The sequence below is a fragment of the Tiliqua scincoides genome, chromosome 5 (assembly GCF_035046505.1).
Source record: "Tiliqua scincoides isolate rTilSci1 chromosome 5, rTilSci1.hap2, whole genome shotgun sequence".
Lineage (NCBI taxonomy): Eukaryota > Metazoa > Chordata > Lepidosauria > Squamata > Scincidae > Tiliqua > Tiliqua scincoides.
This window is the reverse complement of record NC_089825.1, coordinates 88,590,133-88,612,394: the sequence shown is the minus strand read 5'-3', so window position 1 is coordinate 88,612,394 and position 22,262 is coordinate 88,590,133. Positions and strand designations below refer to the sequence as shown.

The 22,262-nt window shown below is 42.4% G+C and overlaps 1 protein-coding gene across 1 annotated transcript; it reads left to right on the top strand.

Annotated features, from left to right (window-relative positions):
- Positions 1–332: 332 nt before the first annotated feature.
- Positions 333–2,480, top strand: HOXB5 (homeobox B5). Its single transcript, XM_066626797.1, is given in 3 exon segments — positions 333–536; positions 538–967; positions 2,233–2,480. Coding segments are annotated over 3 exon segments (882 nt in total).
- The last annotated feature ends 19,782 nt before the right edge of the window (positions 2,481–22,262 follow it).

Sequence of the window (22,262 nt, the reverse complement as noted above, 5' to 3'; positions counted from 1 at the left end):
TTATTCCTCCTCCCCCCCCCCCACCGCCTTCCACCCCCTTTTGGAAGCAGTGCATTGACATGGGCCTAACGATTCTCGGATCGTCATTATTTGTAACCATAGAGCATGAATTGCCTCTTGAGGTCATCAGTGAGAATTTACGACTGGTCAACAAAAGCACGTGATTCCCAAACGCGCCCCCCACCCACCCCACCCCCATATTTGGCCGCATACATAGCAAAAACGAAGTACAGTGCATCGCTATAATTCATTAATACATCATAAATCCTCAAGCACAGGGGTTATAACGACCACGAGCCCCACAAATCAAGCCCTCCAAAATAGCAGCCCCAATGAGTTCCTACTTTGTAAACTCGTTCTCAGGACGCTATGCGAATGCCCCAGACTATCAGCTGTTAAATTATGGGGCCGGCAGCTCCATGAACGGATCTTATAGGGATCCAGGCAACATGCACGCCGGCTCTTACGGAGGCTACAACTACAATGGGATGGATCTGAGCATCAGCCGGTCGACCTCCTCCTCCAGCCACTTTGGAAGCGGTCGGGGAGAGCTCGCGCGCCTTCCCCGCGCAGGCTGCCGCGCCAGAGGGCAGGTTCAGGCAGGCGTCGAGCTGCTCCTTGTCCTCTCCCGAGTCCCTCCCTTGCGCCAGCAGCAGCGGCAGCGCCAGCAGCACCGCCAACAGCAGCAGCAACAGCGGCAGCGGCGGCGGAGAGAGCCATGGAGGCAAGGCGCCCGCAGCCTCGTCTTCCCCCGCCGCCCAGGCTGCCTCCTCGGTGGCCACGGCCGGCGCCCCCAGTTTCGCAGAGCTAGACGAGACCAGCGCCTCCTCGGGAACCGAAGAGAGCGGCTCGCAGCAAGCCAACAACGCCCGGGCTCAGGCAGAGCCCATCGCCACCTCCACGCCCGCCACAGAAGGACAGAGCCCCCAGATTTTCCCCTGGATGCGAAAGCTGCACATTAGCCATGGTACCCGCTCCTTTTTCCTTGCGCCGGGCGCGTATCTCGATATATACGCGCGTAGATTATGCATATGGTACGGGAGACGTATATGCTAGGATGTATTAGACGAGAGGAACGGAGATGGGCAGAGCAGGCGAGAGAGGGGGCTGGGAGAGGGAAACGGAACGCCAGCGCCTGGGGAGACCTTCTTCTTCTTCTTCGTGGGATTTTTTTGATGGCTTCCCTTCCTGTTTCCCTTCTTCTTTTCAAAAAAGACTTCCTGAGGCTGGTTCCAGCTCTGTCTTCTTTTCACTCTTCACTTAAAAAAATCAAGACATTGCTGGTATGCGGGAGCGTTAGGAATAGTCGTCATCGTAGTAGTCATATAGCACAGCAATGGTAGGGTTTTTTTTTTTAATAGCTGGAGTTAAGGAGAGGAGAAAGAGACGATTATGGGGGGAAATTATGGGGGGGTGGCACAGATGGGTCTGCCACCCCCACCTTTCAGTGGCTGTTGTCGCTAGATGGGAGAATGACCGACTGTTTTGCCCTCCCCCCTGATAAAAATGCAAGGAGGATTTGAGTTGCAGAGTTCGAAAGGTGACTATATCGACTGGTTTTCGCACCCCGGTGCTAAACACATTGAAGTGGAAGCGAGCCCCAGTGATCCCTGCAGAACTTGCTTCCGAGAAAATGGGGCTTCAGATCAAGGCAGGCGTCAGATGCGGGGCGTGGGTCAGGCAGGGGTTTTCGCAGGCTCTCGACCATCTTTTTCTCTGTCGGTTTGTCTCCAATCAGCAGAGAATTAGACAGAGAGGCGATCACACAGAGAGGAGGAATGGAGGGCTGGAATTTCAGGGTAAGTCTTCAAATGATGAGGCTGCCATTACCTGGGAGTAAGAACCGCGGGCGCCAGTGGGGCTTACTTCCCAGTAAACATGCCTAGGCTCCAGCTGTGGGTGGTTGGTTTTAGGGTAGAAAGGGCGAGGTGGGGGGGCATGACACAACATAACATTAGGTGGAATTAAATTAGGTGGAAATGAGATGGAGTTAGGTAGGGCTGGAGGATTTAAAATGAGGACTATTGAGTTGGAGGAACCGGCTGGGGTGGGGGGTGGGGGAGAAAGGGCAAGGTCTACACGTCCGTTGAGCTGGTGGAACTTGATTTCACAGTCAGCCCGTGTGACCTTCTCAAAGTAAGTTGGAAAGAGTGTTCCTCTCTTTGCCTTTGACCTAAAACGTAAAGAGCAGCCGAGCAGAACCCAAAATGTTGTCCATGTATCATTATTCAGATATGACTGGACCGGATGGCAAACGAGCCCGAACGGCGTACACTCGCTACCAGACCCTGGAACTGGAGAAGGAGTTTCACTTTAACCGCTACCTCACCCGCAGAAGGCGAATAGAGATAGCCCACGCGCTGTGTCTCTCCGAAAGACAGATCAAAATCTGGTTCCAGAACAGGCGGATGAAGTGGAAGAAAGATAACAAACTCAAAAGTATGAGTTTAGCGTCTGGGGGCAGCGCCTTTCAGCCATAAATTATATCAAGGAGGAATGCGAAGGATGGAATAGAAGTGGGGTGGGGGAAAGACAGAAAGAAAGAAGGAAAGAAAGTTTAAAATAAAAGAAGCGAACAGCCAGTTTTTAAGTTTGAAGTACTGTAAAGTGAAGCACTTTCCATTCAGCATGCTGTTGAGTTTTTTTTTATTATTATTAAACAAGTTCCGTGGTACTGTTATCCCAGGACTGTGTCCTTTACTGCGAATTTCTCCCTCTTTAAATTAAAAAATAAAAAATAAAGTTATTTCCAGAGGCTTCTTTAATGCTCTAGGTGTTCTAAATGTTTGTGTCCGTGCTAAAATGATGCCTTCTGGAAAAAAAAAAAACTAGCATGTTTTTTTAATTTTTTTTTTAATGTGCAGTCTTTAAATGTTATAACTTATTTATAATCCACTGCGGAGAAGGAAAGAAGAGTTCTTCCAAAGTCTCAGGCTTTTGGAGAGAACCCTCCCTCTCTTCCCCCTTCTCTTGGGGCATCCAGTTCTTCAGTGGCAGGGGAAAATAATAATTAAAAACACCAACCACAACAAATGTTTTTGTTCTGTTTTTTAAATTACAATATATCTCTATATAAGCTCATGTATCTTTCTGTCTTTGCAGTTGTCAAGTCTGTGATTTGGTTCATACTTTCTGGCCTGGTTTTGATGCCAGGCCAGTTCTGAGACTTTTTAAATTTTTAATTTTTAAATAAATGTGAGTGAAGTTCACTTAAAAAAAGGGTATATGATTGGACCAACCATAGTATGTTGCAATGTTTGTAAATACTAGCAATATTTCCGCAGTGACTAATAGGAAGTTTTAGTGGGCAGGGTGAATTCAGTGTTCTCTGTGTGTCTGAAATGGCATTTGTTCATGTCTAGCTGCCTGTTCCCATCTTTGCCAAGACGCTTTTTGTATCCCGTTTGTAGCCTTAACTTGAAGTCAAATAAACGTTTCTCCTGGCCAGAAAAATACCCTCTTCTGTGTTTCTTTACACTCAACCGTTGGAAAATCCCAACCCTAAGCTCACTTCTCAGAGAAAGACATGCTCCAAAACCCAGAAATTGCCTTCACACAATGAGTGGCCCCTCTGCTCGGTTCTGCTTCAGGGCATTCACCCCAAACTTACATGCTAAGGATATAACAACGTCTCACTTCAGACAACTTTACTCCTGACCAGGAAAGCACAACCCCCCAAAAAGGAGAAAACAAACCTGTTCCTCTGTTCTCAAACTTTGCTTCCTTCTTTACACCCCAACCTTGATCATGTTTACTTGATGAGAAGTCCCCACTGGCCTTTACTTCCAAGTAACCATGCTTAGGACTGAAACCTTAAAAATCCATAAACCAAGAGTAACTGAAGCGATCATCATACAGAACAAGTGCCCTCTGAACTGCAAAGCTATACTATATAGTATACTATCCACTGATTTATATACTGTGATGTCATATTCCTTCATACACAGACACATACATAGATGCTTACTTGGTCAAGAAAATTCTACTGCATTCAACACAAGATGAAAATCACAGCTTCACAGAGTTGTTTTAATACAGATTATGTTAAAAACCACCTTCTTACTAAGGTGGGAACCTCAACCTTTTAAAAACCAAAGTGCAACGATTACAGTTCGTTTGTTGTAATCAGGAAATAAATAGCTATTGATATTCTTTAACTTAAGTTTAGAACCGTCTGTCTGTCTCTGTCCCTCTTGTACGAAGTAAAATTGGTCTTAGAAACTTACCCCGAACTCTTTTGGTTACTTCTGAAATGGTTTTGAGAGGACTGGGATGTGAGTTGTCATTTCCAAAACAACCCATTTTCTCGACTTCTTTTGAATACACACAGACACACATATTTTACCCATAGCAAAGTAAGTAAGTATAGCAAAAGTGGCTGTGACATTAAGATGTCAAATGGATAGGGTTTTATCTAGAAGTTAGATCGTAAAAATCGCCCAGACCTCAGCCAGATACCCCTCACTGGCTCTCAAAAGTCACGTGAGGTCCATAAAGTTAGTTTTATGGTTTTGGGGAGTTGACAATGTACAATATATTTCACATTCTCCAGAATGTTAAGTGACATTTTAACTGCCTGCTTTGGCTTGGAAGGGGGCAGAGATGGGAGAGCACTTTTCCAGGCGAGATAAAGGCTTCTCCAGAGCTGGGATAGGAAGCATTGATGGTTCAGTGTTTACTCCAAAGAGGACTTAGAAGCTGCTAACCTGAAAGTAAGTTTCTCTTGAAACACTATCTGCTTAAATGACTTTTAAAGAGCTTGATTGCTATAGACTGGGCAGTGGAGCGGGTGGAGGGAGAGCATGGCGACTCCCTTTCAAACTTTCTTCTGCGAGGAATCTTACTTAACTCAGAGTAAGGAAGGCCCCAGTCCACCCTGGAGTGACCCCCAAGAATTTTAAAATGGTGTAAGCAAAGCAGAAGAAAGGAGAGTATTCCATAAAGATGAATGGTGATACCAGCATTAGTGTGGGGTGGGGTGGGGGAGGTGGGGTGTATGTATGCCTGTGTCGGTGAGGTCTTTAGCCATGTAAGGCACTTCGTATTCAGTTATTGGGAGGGCACTGATCATAAAAGTCCTAAACATACTTGCTAAGAAGTCCCAACAGAATCAATGGGACTGATTTCCCAGCTGATGGCTTGGGGGTGGGGAGGTATCCAGTAGAAGAAAAAATGCAGGTTTCCAAGACACTTTTGCTTTGTGTGCTTCTGTGTAGCATATGTTCTGAGCAGAGCTTTGTCCTTCCTAATTTCTTTTTGCTGTTTGTGACACTATTTTTGACATATTGGACATTTCCCTTGGTCTACCCAAATCAATGTTCCCCCTCCTTTAAAATGTCCTAAGGAACCTTTCCTCAAGAAAGATTGCAGAGAATGTTGGATACACTCATTGCTCTTTTCCGCTGGCTCAATCCACCTGGAAGGTCTCCTTATGGAAACGATGCACAAAAATATGGTACTTTCTTGTGGATAATGCCATCTATGCTTACCTTAAGTCCCGTGCAGCCCACTGCTAAGTATGTATACTAAGAAATAAGATCAATTGGGAGGGGGGCCTTACTCCAAAGTAAGTGTGCACAGGATTACAGCCTGGATGATATAAAATGAGAAAAATCCACATTTGCTTAATAAAGCAAACTTTTTTTCTCTATCACTTAAGAAACTTTTATCTGTGTAAGGCACCCTGCTTATTCTGTCCGATAGCTGCCCCTTGGAAGAGGAGGGTGTGGGGGGAGAGAGAGAGAGAGAGAGAGAGAGAGAGAGAGAGAGAGAGAGAGAGAGAGAGAGAGAGAGTGTTCCATAGCCTACAAAGGCTCTTATTTTTTCAGCCCCAAATGGGCAAGCATTTGTCATAATGCTAACATGCAGAGAATTTCAAGATGGGACCTCATCCAGATGTCGAACAACGAATGGTTTATAGTGTTAAATTTCCCTTGTTTTAAAAATATCTTGAAAGTATAAACATCCCGCAATGCCGGACCGTAAAGATTTCATTCCAAACAGATTTTGGAACTATTTTCTGTCAGCCAAATCTATCAAACATTACAAGCATGGGGAAGTGTGTGTGTGTGTGTGTGTGTGAGAGAGAGAGAGAGAGAGAGAGAGAAAATCTGATTAGGTTTCAAAGCTTTCTTTTTAAAGACATACAGCACAATCCTATACATGTTTACTCAGAAGTTACTTCAATAGGTCTTACTCCCAGGAAGGCATGCATAGGATCGCAGCCTTAGAATGCCAGATTGACAGCTGCATTCCTTAAGACACCAATGGGAGGTACAATATGATCTCATGTACTCCTTTGCACACTTGAAGATAAGTCCCAATGAAACCAGTGACACTTACTTCAGAGTAAAGAGCTATATGATCAGGCTGCAAATCAGTTTCTAAAGCTCAACTCACTGGGTGGAATGGACCTGCGAATCCCTCTGGCATTTGCCTATACCAACATCTCTTGGCTACCAATCCAGTATCTCCCTCATCTACTTTGTTTACTTAAGATATTGTGTTGCCATTAATTTTGACTGGAACAACTAGTAAATCAAGAGTCCTGGAATCTTTGTTTTGCTGTAGTCCCAGAACTTTTTAACTGATTTGCAATCACTGTGGTTTTATCTTTCCCTCCTCTTCACATATGACTGGTTGGATCAAACCTCTTCTCCAACTTGCAATGCAGAATTCCATTGTGAGTGTGGCTACTCACTCCAACAGCATTGAAGTGACAGAATAGAGAATAAATAACCAGAAAATGTTGGAGAGGACAGATAAAACCATGGCTCTGCCATCTTGAGCAATTGAAAGAGAATTATATTCTCTGCCTGTGGGCACAGTGCTGCAAGAAATTCTGCTGCAGCACCTCCATTGTAATGGATGGAGCCTGTGCAAGAACAGCAGTCATTTCAATGCCCAAGGGAATTTCTCTCTGGATTCCACTCTTGAGTTTTCTGGGACAGAAAGCATCTTGCCTTACATTTTGCAATTCTTACTTCTTTCTCATTCCTTTCCACCCTCCCCCACTCTTTCTGTAAAGCTGGGGTCTTAAGAACTGGGAAACATTTGGTAGACACATGTCTATTAGTGGAGCATAAATGGCACCATTTTTGAAGCTTTTGTTTTTCTTTCTTCTCCCCTCCAATCACATTTAGGCCACGCTTAGTATCATTTGTTGGACTGCCCATATTATTCTACGCTCCCCTTCTGTGCACAGAGCTTGAATATACTGTAGTGCATTATCTACAGTCTGTGCTATTATGTTGGCTGGCTTAGATGGGGACAGAGTGTCTCTTCTAAAACTTTAACCTTAATATCTGCCCCTTTGTCTGTCCATAACACACATTTGTTTGAGGAAACACTTGGGGAACCATGCACCCACCCACTATACACTTTCAAGTCTTCAATTCAGGAAGTAAAGCACATGCTTACATCTCTCCCATTGAATTAAATGGGATCTAAAAGTGTTTAACTTGAAGTGGGTTGTGTCCATGAACAGGGAGAAAAATGACTTGGCCCTCAGCTTAAATTGCAGTAGCAAAAAACCATTAGTAGAGGAAAAACCATGACACATTTTAGGATAAAATAAATAAAATAACAGAGGCTTTAAACTTAGGAAGGCAAGCTACCAGTTTAATTAAGAGTTCATAGACAGTGCTTTATATAATTTTTAAAATAGTACCTGCTAATGAAGGACTGTAATTTCATTTGGTATGTACCTTGCCAAAGGAAGGGTTCGTGTATATATATAGTGTGTCATCATATTCTCCATATACCGACAATGGAGTCTTATTGCAAACGTGGAATAATGGGAAGCTATTGGATATTAAGCCAAAATCTAAACTAGGTTTACAAAAGGAAAGTAAGATTGGAAAGAGATTGGAGAGCCTTAATTTGGGGGATCAAAGAGCCTTATTGTTGAGAGTATGTTCAACATAATGCCTATCCCATAATAGTCTTCCTCTCTCTCACCCTACTTCTTTTTCTCATCTGCCAAGCTAGCTGTCTGTCATTTCTCTATGTATAAACTGTATTGAACCTACCTGCCAATCCATCTGCATAGCCACATCCTCACCTCAAAGTACATACCTACAGTTGTGTGTTTTGTATGTGACTGGGACTAAGGTATAGGAATATCCCACACAGTCATTCAAGAGGGAGTTCCCTTCTGGTTGAAACCTGCAGAGCCTCAGGTGAAATGTCTTAAAATCAGGTCCCAGTCCCTGCATCCAAAGATAGCAAGGAAACGCCATCGCCATCTGTAAACAGAGGTTCTGCCTTCTGTAGTGTCCAGCATATCTAAAAAAACTTGGACAGATCTAACAGTTTTATAAGTCAGACGCTGAACTAAACCTATTACCTGCTTGCAACCAAACTATATTAGTTCTTTTCACTAGTATTAGCAAACAGAGGTACTTCAGTTCCTTCCATTTTTTGTTCAATTGTATTCTTCCCCATGTACAAAATTCTCTCCATTCGAGCACTGTTCTTCCCTGGGAGTCTTTTATACAAAGTTGCTTCTATTTCCCCATGAGCCTCTTGGGAAACTTACAGAGCATTCCTATGCATATTTACTCAGAAGTAAGCCCACTGTGTTCAGTGGAGCTTACTTCTCATTAAACATGTATAGGATCACAGGCTTATGGTGGTGGGTAGCAATTTTGTCATAAGGAAAACTAGAAACTCCTCTTTTCTTAGTTTTTCTTCCCCTTACTTAGGGTTTTTTTTTTTCTTTTTTGTTCCAATGGTGAGAAAATCTGTATGAAGAGTAGGAAGATTATTCTGAATGCATAGATACTCAAGAGATTCCAACAGAAATGTTATTTGTTGTATACAGTATTGTGTTCTTGTCATATATACAATAATTAATTTTCATGGTGTACAATGTAAACAGGAAGTGGAAGCATTCATACAAGCAGCATTGTATCTTGCTTATAGAACAATATTTTTCTTCTATAAGTGAGTTTCTATATTGTTACTACTATTATTCTTATATTCTAAAAGTGCTCAAAATCCTGACCACAAATATCCTTATCCCTTTCTTCTGGAATATGTTTCCTCAAAAATTAAGCTTTTTTTCTTAGTATAATATTCTAGAAGAGCTCCTGAAAATACTACTGAAAATATGGGAGGGGGGGAGAGTTCTGAGTAAATATCTAAACAACAACACTTGCATCCTAAACACATTCAGATGGCAACATGATCTACTGGTTTTAGTAGGACCTCAGGGTTGTGTTTTTGAACCAAATCCTTTGTGCGGATTCACTTTTCCTGATGTGATTTCAATTTCTATGGTATATTTGTTACCGATTGTGGTGGCCATCCTACTATAGCTAGTAGCTGTAAATATGCTGTACAGACAAACATGCACACAAATCCTTTTTCCCCACCAAAAATGATCGCATATCTTGCCAGCATGAAAGTGGGCCCTTCATGCATCGTGTTTTAAACTTCCCCAATTAATCTTTCCAATCTCTCGGCACAAATTGGGGAGGGGGAATACAATCTGCTCCAGACCAACCAATATACACCTCTAAGTAGTAGGTTTGTCAGGCGACAATAGTTGACTTCTTGACCACAAAAGGTCAGATCCAATGTTCTTTGAAGTCAATGGATAAACTCCCCTTGAACTCTGTTGTCCTCATGATAACCAGTCCAGCCTATTCATAGCAGGCGCATGTGTGTGTGTACGAACTATTGTATGAATGACCCTTTCATAGGCACACACGCACCTTATATGAATCTACTCACTAAGCGTGACTATAAACCAAATAAATATACATATGTATTTAGATACATTTGCAGATATAGATTTGCAGTGGGAACTACAAACCATTTACTTCTGAGTAGTCCTGTTCAGAGAGGAAGCAGCCGGAAATATCCCTATCCTATTTGGCTTGTAACCTACTGATACTCCATATACCGCTGACATTTGCTTTGAAGTAACTGCCATGGACTTAAAATTGGATGTCAGTGGCAAATCATTCAGACATAACTACATGGACCACCAAGATATGTGGTCTCTCTCTCTCTCTCTCTCTCTCTCTCTCTCTCTTCTCTCTCTCTCTCTCTCTCTCTCTCTCTCTAGCCTTTGGTGACAGCCAGCTGTAGAATTTTTTTTCACATGGGTAAGAGCTGGAAACAGCTTTCTGAAGCTACATGGAATGAACCTCCCATCAAGACATCCACATCATGCAGAGTGATGGCCTGTGCATGCCTTGCAGTGAACAAGTATAAAGACTGGTGCAAGTGAGTGTGTGAATTACACTCAAGTGTAATGAGTGTATGAGCAGAATTGTGCATACAACAAACAGAATTGAGGTTTCATGTCCTCTGGTAACATTAGGTAGGTAGGTATGTGCTGTTCCTCTCTAGTTTCCTACCAAGAGATTGGAGAAAAGAAATTGATGCACATAAAGTTTTCTGTTTGCTTCACCTCCCAAGAGCTTTCTACTTCTGTCAAGCTAAATGTCAGAATATCCTACAGCAATACTAATGAAAAACCCATATTTAGCCCATACAAATGACACACACACACACACACACACACACACACACACACTTTTTTTAAAAATGGTACACCACCAGAGCCTTAGGATGGTTACATATCGAGATAAATAGGGGCATGATCCCATAACAGTTGAGAACTTTTAAAGTATATTTGAAAGCCCTTTCCATTGGAAAGATTTATGTTTGTGCTTAACTCCATTGAAATCAAGGGGATTTAACAGTGCTTAACTTTGGTTGAAGGGCCCCCCCTCGCATGTGTTTGTGTGTATGTATACATGTATGAGTGTGATAACAGACATTACTATAAACTCTTTTGCCATCCAGGTACCATTTCACGGAAAGAGATTACTGACTGTTTTCAATCTGAAAGAGGATTCAAAAAATTAAAATCTGGATTAAACACAAAAGGGCAAATGGAAGATGTTCTTTAATTACACTTTTCTTTCCAAAAATAACAATCATAAGGTTGGCGAGTCTTAAAAAAAAAAGCAACATGGTTTTTAGGGGGTGTAAATTCTGCCTGTCTCTCTGTTTGTCAGTCTCTCTTTTAGAAGAAAAAAAAAGGAGAGGAATTAAAATCTGTGAAAGGATTTTAATTAAGAAAATTAAATGAAAAGGGGGCACAAATGAGTTGTGTTGGAGGGCGGGGGAGGGGGGAGGAGGAAGCAAAGCAAAGCTACTCTAAACGATTAAATCGCCATTTTAACAGTGTAATGGGGTTTGCATACTGCAAGGGGGGAAGCAGCCCTTATAGCTCATCAATAATTCATAGGAACTCGGGATCATTCCTGGGTCAGCAGACGGAGAGGTAAAGAGCAGCATGGAAGAGAAGGAGCTTCGCCCCCCCATCAAAATGCAATGGGTGACTCTTCTACCAAGTACTAGGGGAGTGTCCCATTTTTAAGGCCAGAATTCACTTTCACTGGTCTCTGACCTTTCTCCCACTTTTCTTTCTTTGTAGGTTTCCATTCAGATGTCCACGATTCTTAACGGTGTTAATGTTATCTTGAAAATGTCAATTTTGGGTGTGCTTTTTATTGTGGTTTTTTTTTTTTTTTGGTGTTTGTTTTTAAATATGTGGCACATTTGAATCAGACCAAACCATGATGTCCAAGATGGAGCTCTGAGTCTTGTCTTCTCAGAGCATCGTTGGGACAAATAACAACCTCTCCCAGTTTGTGAAATGGGGAATGATGGTGTTAGTAAGGGTGAAGAGTGAGAAACATAGATACCTATCGCAAAGAAAGCGGGAAAAGGTTGCCACGCTTCTCACTACATCACATACAATATAACCACTCAGGAGCCTTTTGGGTGTATACTTTTTGCTTGAGCAAACGAAAATAGCTGTCTTCTAGTCCACTTCTTGCTGTAGTCCACAACACCTTTCTTTACATCAGTGGAACCTACATCCAAGCAAATGTGCTTAAAATGTCCTGTTAGTCTCGCCAGTTTTTTTGGTACCGGAGTGTCCTTGTTTTCCCCTTCCATCTCTCTTTCCCTTTTTACGTCCTGGATTGGAAATAATTATTTTAAATTGTAAACCCCCTTGAGTGCAGAAAGGCAGTTGAAGAAGTAGGTAGGTCTCAGTTTCCTTTTTAGGCGTATGATGGGAATAGAAAGGGATTAACTATTCAGTGTTATTCTGTAAACTTGAAGGATGTCGCTAAATTGGTCCTAGATATGATCAGGTGACATGCTAGATGGGTTCAAACTTCTGTTGCCAGGGTACCTTGACCAGCAGTACTTCCTATTTTGGTAAAAGATAGCGGTGCTCATTTTATACATCAATTACATGCGAGCGTTTCAAGGAGACGACTAGGTTGTCCGACAGGAGAGCAAGAAGACCTTCTGAATCCAGCAGATTCAGAGAAACCTTTGTTCAGCCCTTGGATGACAGTCCAGACCCACCGTTAAATCTCTCTCCTTCCTTCCTTCATTCGAAAATTACCAATGAAACGTGGGTAGTATTTTGATAAACGGAGAGGCATCATTTTTCCTTCTCGATTTTTGTTACAGAAGGATAGGGATGTAGATAGATAACAGAGAAACGATTTTAATTCCTTTCCCAGCAAGATGGCATCTCTTGCAGAATACTGAAGATGCAGTCCGATCTACCTGAGAGTTCAACGGGAGTGTCCCTCAAGGAAGTGGGGGTAGGATTCTGTTCTCTTAGCAGTTGCGTTGTCGTCGCCACAAACTCACCACACACACACACACACACACACACACACACACACACACACACACACACACACACCCTGTAAGCTTCTCCTGGCCTAGGTGAACAAGAGGTGTACGTCTCATTTTGCTAGAGTTGTTTTACAGAGGAAACACCCATTGAAAACTTGCCCTAAAATGAACTTTACGCGGCATCTACACCATGGGGGAGGGGGAGATCGGGCTCGGAACGCACGGCAAATCTCCGAGCTTGTAACAACTCCATGTAGCCAGCAGAGCTCGCTTCAGACCAATTCACAGGCGTTCCGGCGAAGTCTAGAGCAGATCTCCTTCCTCCTAGGAAGCCTCGTCCTAAGAAACCTCTGAGAAGCCACCCTGGCCGCCGGGAAAAAAGCACCACCCATCTTCCGCGCGATTCCCACCACTAAAAAAGGGTTGGGTGGGAAGGGAGGAAGGCAGGCAGGCAGCAGAAGACAGGGGGGGTATTCTAGCAGCCGGTCCAATCCAAGAGGAATGGTGCCCAAGAAGTTTATTTCAGCAGATCTTCTCACACACACACACCCCCCATTGCATATAAGAACAAATACGTTAGAGGGGCAGAGAAGAGGGCAGGGTGCAAATATTGGATGCGAGAAAGAGAGAAAGATCTGCAGGGATGGGGAGTCTCGGGAGGCGAGTACGGTCTGGGGTTGTCTCGTTCGCCATTCTAGCTCCAGGGTCAAAAAGGCGAGGGGTCAAAAGTTTAGGCGGTGCGAGACCCAGTCTTGTGTTTGAGGCTGATAGACTGGATGTCAGAGCTAAAGAGAGGGCGAGAGGGAGGGGTGGGAGGCGGGGTTGGGGGGGCTTGATTGTGGGGGAGGGAGGGGGAGGGAGGGAGGGGAGGAAGGAAGGGCCTGGCCTTGTTTACTGGCCAGAAATGAGGGAATAACAGTGCGAGGTAAGAATTAGGAAGTGAAGGGGAGATTCACAACGTTACAGGCAGCTGACCTATAAGGGGGTGGGGAGGGCAGGAGAGAGACCCAGGGCAGGGAAGACCGCCTTGGATCTTGACGTTGGGTAGTGCTGTGAATGGGTTGAAATACTAGGGGATATTAAAATACACACACAAAACAATAACGAAGTACAATAATTGCTGAAATCTTCTACTAAGTCCCATGGGGAACATTCTCACTGAGCCCGTCAGAGGTGTGTGCCCTAGGATTGAATTATGCTCTTGCGAATTCAAATAAAGAAATCAAATAATATAGGATTGATCACAAGGTTGTTTTCAATTCTTGGAAGAGCAGTAATATACAGAGAAAGTAGAACTCAGTACACCTCTAGAAGAAGGTCCCGGGATTTATCATTTAAGGCTGCACATTTCCCCGGGAGTAAGTCCCATTGGATTTAATGGAGGGTACTTCTGTCTAGCCCTGCTTAGGTTTGCACTGCAAGACACAATCAGGCTACAGGCTCCTCCTCTGTAAACCCACTGAAATGAAATAAAACCACCGTGCCCTTGTGCGACTCGCATTCATTCCAATAGAATGAGGGCCAAATTCATTCTATATGAATGTTCACTAAGAAGCAACTGTCATAGCTCTCTAGGATTTCAGTCTAAAGTTTTGATGGCAGGCAGAGGTTGTAAAAGCCTGGATTTAATATGTGAGAGTGAGGCTGCAATCCTATTTTGGAGGGGGTAAACCCAACTTAACACAATGGGGCTTACTTCTGAGTAGACATGCATAGGATTGTATTGTGAGAGACCTAAGCTTCAGGGATGTTCCATAATTCTGAGCCAACAATGATATTATTATTATTATTATTATTATTATTATTATTAGTAGTAGTAGTAGTAGTAGTAGTAGTAGTAGTAGTAGTATAGACCTCACTGATAAGTTGCCTTTCCAGGGAGAAATTACTGTAATGGTTTTCCTTCTAACAACCATAGGAAAGTGAAACCAGAAGTGTTTTGAACATCACTTCCTTCCTTCCTTTGGTGGCCTGATTCATTTCATTGGGTCATTTCAACAATTTGCTTCTGTTTGTACCTGATTTGGATGATTGCTTCGTTTGAATTTTGATTCATTTTTTAAAAAACAATTTCCATTGATTTCAATAGGCAAAACTCAATTCACACCAACTTTTTAGTTACTTTTCTGAATTGGATATAATTTACAGGGATGGAAGCCCTTCACAAGAGGACAAAGCCAACTCAATTTAATCTAAATAGAAACTGGGCTGGTTTTGTTTTTTTTTTAATTCTCGAGGCCTGCACACAACACACACATATACATACATGCATATATATGTTTATATATGTATACACACACATATATTTGTGTATACACACACACACCTATTTGCCCATTTCCCATTCCATATATACATTCCCATATAAATGCATGGGAAATGGGCATATATGAAACACTTATAACAACTGAATTTTTATACACACATATTTATTTGCCCATTTCCCATATATATATGGGAAATATATATATTCCATATATACATATACATATATACATTCCATATGACAATGAAATAGGGGGAGGAGTTCTCTCTGTTTAGGGTTCTCTCCCTAACTGAACTGAAGCAGTTCAGTCTCTCCCTAACTGAACTGAAGCAGTTCTCAAGCAAGATGATTGGTAGCATGATTCTCTCAGAATCAAATTCACACCCCTAATTTGAAATCAGTGTTGGGTGGTCTCTTGTAATCGGAATCTTCCACAATACTGTTGAGACTTGAGCTTGTTTATTTTATAACAAAATTTTGAACTAGTGTGTGTACCTTACTTACTTCAAGCAGAGATTTCATATTCCCAAATGAAGAAAATATTACTGTCATTCTTTCTAATGAAGAGGGATAATGTTAGGTTGTCAAACTGTGAGTTATTCGCACTTCCACTTATAGATACCTTCACAGAGGTTTTGAAATATATTGATTTTGAGCTGTAATTGATTCATTAATGTATTACTTGGTGAAATGACATTGGTTGATTGACAGATTTACTTTTAAAATGTTTGTTGTAAGTGGGTTCTATTGTTAATTCATTTGTTAGATAAGTAGCAGTACAGTCCAAGCTTGTATATGCAGAAGTAAGCATGGTTCTGAGTTCATTTGGACTTAATCCCAGGTAAATGTCTATAGGATTGCAGCCTAATTTATTTATTGCTCCTTGGCATGTGCATATTCTGGATTTATGTGAACAAAAATCCTTTCTCACTAGAGTTACTGATACTGAAGAATATACTGGCAAAAAAAGAGAGATGAACTATATTGGAAGTTTCGGATTAAAGTCTATGGGAAAATACCTGGTTTCAAATAAAGGAACTGATTTCAACATAAGAAAATATCATAGGTAACTGGAAAAGCTGTGAACCCCATTTACACACATATACACAAACAAAGTAATAAAGGCACATATTAACTTATTTTCTAACTTTCTTTACTACACTCTTGTTCAACACCTACATTGGATTCTAGTGGATTAAATTCCATTTAACTGTAGCCCTTCTGTGTGAAAATCACTTTTCTGCCCTTGCATAAATATCTTGATTGACTTGAAACTGATTTATTGTATACAGTTCCTGAACACGTTTACTTGAAAGTAAGCCCCAATGCAACAAACAAGAGTTGTTTCCAAGGAACCCTGCCTCTCATGATCTATGATCCAGATCCTGTTAAAAATCAAGGAAAATTCAGCCTTAAACAGATCACTGTCAGTAAACTTAGTATAGTTTTTTTTTTAAAAAATAAAAGAATAATGTATAAATATTTAGAATTAATCTGTTGCGTTGCTTACTTAACCAAAAAATGCAGACTGATTCCAAACCAATGTGTTAGGGATCAGCGATTAAATAGGATTGCTGTTGTGGATTGGACTGCTCTTAATTCAGGCTACTTAATTTTTAATTCGGGCTACTCTGGTTAACGGGTTTGTGGGTGGTGCTGTCACACCCACAACTTCATAGTTCTCCTAGTTCTATCATCCAGCTTCCATATGCATTTACTTAGGAGAGACTCCAATAAATTATTAGGAATTATTTACAAATATGCCATCCCATTTGGATCTGTTCCCAGATTTGTTGAAATGCAAGGAAATAGGGTGTGCGCCTGTGTGTGTATATGTGTGTGTGTGTGTGTGTGTGTGTGTATGTGTGTGCGCACGCAAGCGCAAAATAATCAGAGTTAACACTAACAAATTGTGGAGGCTTTGCCTGAGATGTGTAAAATATCACAATAAATGGGCTACCGTTTAGGCGTAACTTGGACGATCCCTCTCAAGGCCCCTTTAATTACTTCACTTATCTCTGAAGCACAGTCATCACCACTCCAGGTTGGTACAATAATAAAGGGGGGGAGGAAGGTGTTAAATGGAGAACAACTCCATTTGTTATAGGAAGGTTAAAATCATCCAGGTATGATTTCATGCCACACAAGCAACCGCTTACTTAGCTCCTAGCCAAGCCCCCCCCCCGCATCGTAACGATTAAGTTTCAATTTACAAAGGAGAGTCCAGTCCTATGGAAAGAGCCTATTTAAAAAGAGAGGAAATAAGAACGAAAAGAGAGAGGCTGGTGGCTTTCCTGAGCTGTGGGAAAACCTTTAGATGCCTGTGCATAGATAAAGTGGGGGGGGGGGGGAGGAAAGGGAAGGGGGGAAACACACACACACACACACACACACACACCCTCAAACGGGCAGGTTATTTTTTTCCAAGGCTATCAGTGTGATCTACAGCAATAATTTAATGCCAGTTGGCCTCTGCAATACCTGCGCCTAGTTATGATATCACCTTTCTAGATCTATGTGTACATCAGTCGAATAGGTGGTAACACGTCCAAGAATATTCACAACCAGCCAGGGCATGGCCATTCTAGAATCTCTTGATGAGCTATGTAAACAACACCCGGGCGTCTTCAAAAGTAGCAGGTTCAGGGCTAGTGAAATGTTTCGGAGAAAATATCTGAGAGAGATTAAATCGTAACCTGACACATCGTACACTGAAAACATCTACATTGCAGTGCTGCCTGTGGTGGAAAAGGATGGGAGATTGAGAACAGTTTCCCTTCTCCCTTCCTTCCTCTCTGAAGTTTGCAAACTATTGTAGTTCAGCAAGAAAAAGTCCCTTCGGTGTGTGTCTCATTTCCAGGAGGGACTTCCAACTTTTGCTTCCGATGCCAAAGAGCAGTTGGATAACTAGGAGTGTGCCAGTGTGCAGCGCGCACACACGCCTTTGAGAGACATATACACATTCTGGTAAATGGAGAGATACTTTCTCTTTAGCAGATCTATCTATCTAAAGGAAAAATTGGCAAAAAGATATGAAAAAGTAACTGGCACTTGCAGGCTGGAGAAAAAAACCTGCATTAAAATTCCTGGTCGTGGCATCTCTCTCTCTCTCTCTCTCCCCCCCCCCCCTCCAAAGTAATGACCTGGGTAAAATTCAATATGACCGAGAGAACTATGCAAGCGTATTATGGAAAATGCAAGGGGGAGAGCCCCGGAGTGGGGTGAAACTCAGGTCAGCGCGTCTAACAAATATTAAAATGTTGGAGGCGCTCGGGACACGCCTAGCTGTTTAACAAAGACTGACAAAGTATGGAGATTAATACGAAAACTTGCGGGGATCCGAACCGAGGGGGCTCAGTTAGGCCTCTGCCTCCACGCGAGCCGGTAGCCTGCGATTCCGAAGGCTTTTAAGACCGTCCTGCAAAAAAGGGAAAGAGAAGAGAGAGGTTTCCTTGCGGGGGAGGGAGAAAGTAGAAGATATGGCATGGAGGAGAGGAAGATCCAGTTTTCCGGTGGGTAATCTGGGTTGCTTTCTTAATGGTTGCGGCTGAATTGCCTGAGAATCGCGTCTGAATGTGGTATTCTGCATTCACGAGGATGTTGGCTGCGTCAACCGGGGGGGGGGGTTGGATTGTAGGTTCTGATTTGGCACCTTGGGGACTGTGAGAGTGAGGAAAGGAGTGATAGGGGGTGGGCAGAAACTTTCAGCCTGGAAAAGGGGGCTCTATAACAGCAAAACGACTCGATCCCTCAACGCGTTTCCTCGGGAGTGAGCCTCAAGGATGTCATCGGAGGGCGATTGGGGGGGGGGGTGTAGATAGAATAGTCTCTTTAAAAGACGGTGGTGGCGTTTCGGTGACTGGAAGGAAAGTACAGGAGGGAGTCCTGAAAGTAGAACCAAGGGCCACGATCCTCCGGAAAGTTGGAAAGTTTCTCATGCGCAAGCCCCAGTTTAAAAAAAAAAAAAAATGAACGAGAGCAGCGTAGGGATTGCGGCCAAACCAGTTAGAGAAGAACTTGGCAGTTCGATCTCGAGCTCTACAATACCTTGACAGGTGCTTTTGTGAGTGTGTGTGTGTGTGTGTGTGTGAGTGAGTGAGGTGGAGAGAGAGAGAGAGAGAGAGAGAGAGAGAGAGAGAGAGAGAGAGAGAGATCTGGGACTAGCCCCCCCAAGTTGTCCCAAGACTTTGTAGGGAGTCTGGACCACCGTCCTGTTCTATCCGACTTAACTTTATTGAGCTAACTAGGCAAGCAAACAGGGTCCTCCCCATCACTGTCCCATCTGCTAGGTAGCTCTTGCGTTTTAGGGCTCCCATTCAGAGATGGTCTCTTTGAAATGCAGAAGGCGCCTGGGCTAAATCCGTCTTTCCGAACTTCCGAAAAGCGGAGACGTTTTTATTAGAGCAATCGAAAGTGACGAAAAAAGAGAGAAGGAGAGAGGGGTGTGTGGGGAGGGTGGGGTGGCGCGGGGTCAGGGTGGATCTTTTGATTTCGGGTGCGTGGTGACCGGGAAGGGAAAAAAGACCGACCATTTCTGCTAGTCGCTAGGGGTGCTGGTGATGCTGAGATGAAGCCCCCATTTGCCTGTTGGTACAAGGGATTTTATAAAGAGGTCTTGGCTCTTGAACACACACGCACGCACGCACACACACACACACACACACACACACACACACACACACACACACACACAGAGCGAGAGAGAGAGAGAGAGAGAGAGAGAGAGAGAGAGAGAGAGACTGTCTATTTCCCCCACAAGCCTATGTCTTGTCAAAACACTAAACTGAGTGCAGACGAATATATATATATGTTTCACTTTATTTCACTCTATTTCATAAATATAATGCATAAAATATGAAATATAGTGAAATAAAGTGAAATATATATATTTCAAGACATAGGCTTGTGGGGGAAATAGTCTCTCTCTCTCTCTCTCTCTCTCTCTCTCTCTCTCTCTCTCTCTCTCTCTCTCTCTCTCTCTCTCTCTCTCTGTGTGTGTGTGTGTATCAAACCTTTGTCTTTGGTAGACCTTCTTGGGGTTCAAATCCCTGTTTTGTTTTTTCCTCCTCTGCCCACCAGAGTGGTTTTGTAATGCTACAAAAGTAGCCATAAATGCTAAGCAGGCTTACTTGGAAGTAAGTCCACTGAAATCAGTTCCTCAGAGTAAGCATGATTAGGTTCATGGGATCTATCTGTGTGCAGGAATGGTGTAGACATATGTTCAAACTTCTGATTTTCATCCCATCCGACTTTATTTGGAAAAGAGGCCCTCTTACTGAAATAAGGTTTTGAACAGAGGTGTATGTCTCTTTTCATATCAGATTCAGGTTAACAGTACCCGAATACCTGTTCAATTGTTTGGGGCAAGAAAAATGCTAGGGGATCTTGAAAGTAAGGCTCATTGAAATCAGCATTTTTTACTTCCAAGTAAACTTGCTGAGAATTGCAATGCAAATTTATCTGGAAATTAGAATTTTAATGACATTTGATCCCATTTATATAGATGTGTACAATTCCATGCATGTTTGAACACTCGTCAATTTCACCGACTTCTGCCGGGTTTAGAGCTCAATCCTATGCTTGTCTACTCAGAAGTAAGTCCCACTGTCTTCAGTGGAGCCTACTCTCAGGAAAATATGCATAGGATTGCAAACTTAATCCTTAGTAAGTATGTTTAGGGACTGACGTTTTATTGTGGCCATATAACTTAAACACAACAGTGATGCATTTTATAAGCCCCTTATCTACTGGTGGAGGAAGTCGTTCAGAGACAGGGCATTCATTCATATCTTCACACCTTAGGTATCTTTAGTTGGATGGGGGCAACACAAAAAAAATCCATGGTTTGGCGGGCTGGTTATTGTGTTTGCTTTTGTTAACAAGACTGATTAAAAACATAGTTCCATTAACGATTATGTAACGTGAACACTCTTCTGGCCAAGTTAATTTTCCAGGTGTGCTCACCTCTTATGGGATTTTGATGTATTATTAATTCTTACTGAGGGATCCCACATAGTAATAGAGCATTTGTAATAGAGCAGGTATCCTGTATAGATAAATTGTTTTGCACAAAAAGTGAGGAGAGATATTGTTCATTCAAAGAAGGTGATTCTGGTGAGAAATTGAGGCAGACCTATTTAAGAGGAGGAGGAGACCAATCTTTGCTCTTAAAAAAAGTGATAAACTCTACCTGGCTTCCCTTATTCCTATCCTACCCTTCTCCACTTACACCCTAAAACAATGATAGAGCTCTTTTGTTACAAAATCACAGTTCCAATTCTAGAACATCAGTGGTTTATAGTAAAATGGCAGTATTCTTCTCCTTCCTACTAACACCGTTTTGAATGCATATTTTATTTTATTGCTTTTTTTTTTTTCCTAAAAAGGAATTTTTAAAATCTCTTTCCTCCCTTCTTTCCTGGGGTGTAAAAAAATCTCCTTTCAAAAAAGGGGCACCTACTATCTTAGCCTTATTGGAATTTGTTTTCAGATCTCCTCTCTTATATCACTAATGTTTTATTTGCTGAAGAAGCTGCAAAACCACGTGAATATGTGTGGATTCTGCTTTATTACCACAAACCCTGCAAAAGCGCAATTTTCGTTGTAATAGCACTTCTGATTGTTGGGAGGGAATTTCATCCGTAACTTCTTCTTATCTATTACTAGCCTACTTGCTTGGTTTACCTGTCTTCTTTTCTTCCTTCCCGGAAAAGTTTCTTGGACTACAGCTCTGGGTCAGGATTCCTTTAGCAAATGAAGTCTATTCTATAGTTTGCGGCTAAAGATCGAGGACATCTGTTGTGTTGTAACCAGATTTTCCCATAGACTTTCCAACACTTTTCTCCTCAAAACTCTTCTCCACTGCCAACCACTTTTTGTTTTCTGTACAAGCCAAGAGGAAGATTTGTAGCAGAAGGAGGATGTCTGTCTGTCTTTCTCTCTGTCTGTCTTCTATATGTACCCTGTAGATCCGAATTTGTGTAAAGGAAGCTGCGTCACAAATTCGCATCTAGGGGAATATGTAGTTGACACAAACGCTACGGGCTCCAACGGAGAAGAAGGAGAAATCAAAGAAAGAAAAGGAAGAAAGGAAATCCTGAAAGGCTTTTCCTTGGAGGATGGTTTTGTAATAATTTTTGTTATATAAGGCATATATTCCTATTGGTTGGAAAAAAAAATACACCCATGGGGGGGCGTTTTTCTACTACCACCTCTTGTTCATCCTCCTCACTGTCACCTATCATCTTATTTCACAGCAAATTCATAGGGAGACAAAATAAAGTTCCTACACTTGGAGAAACCACTCTAG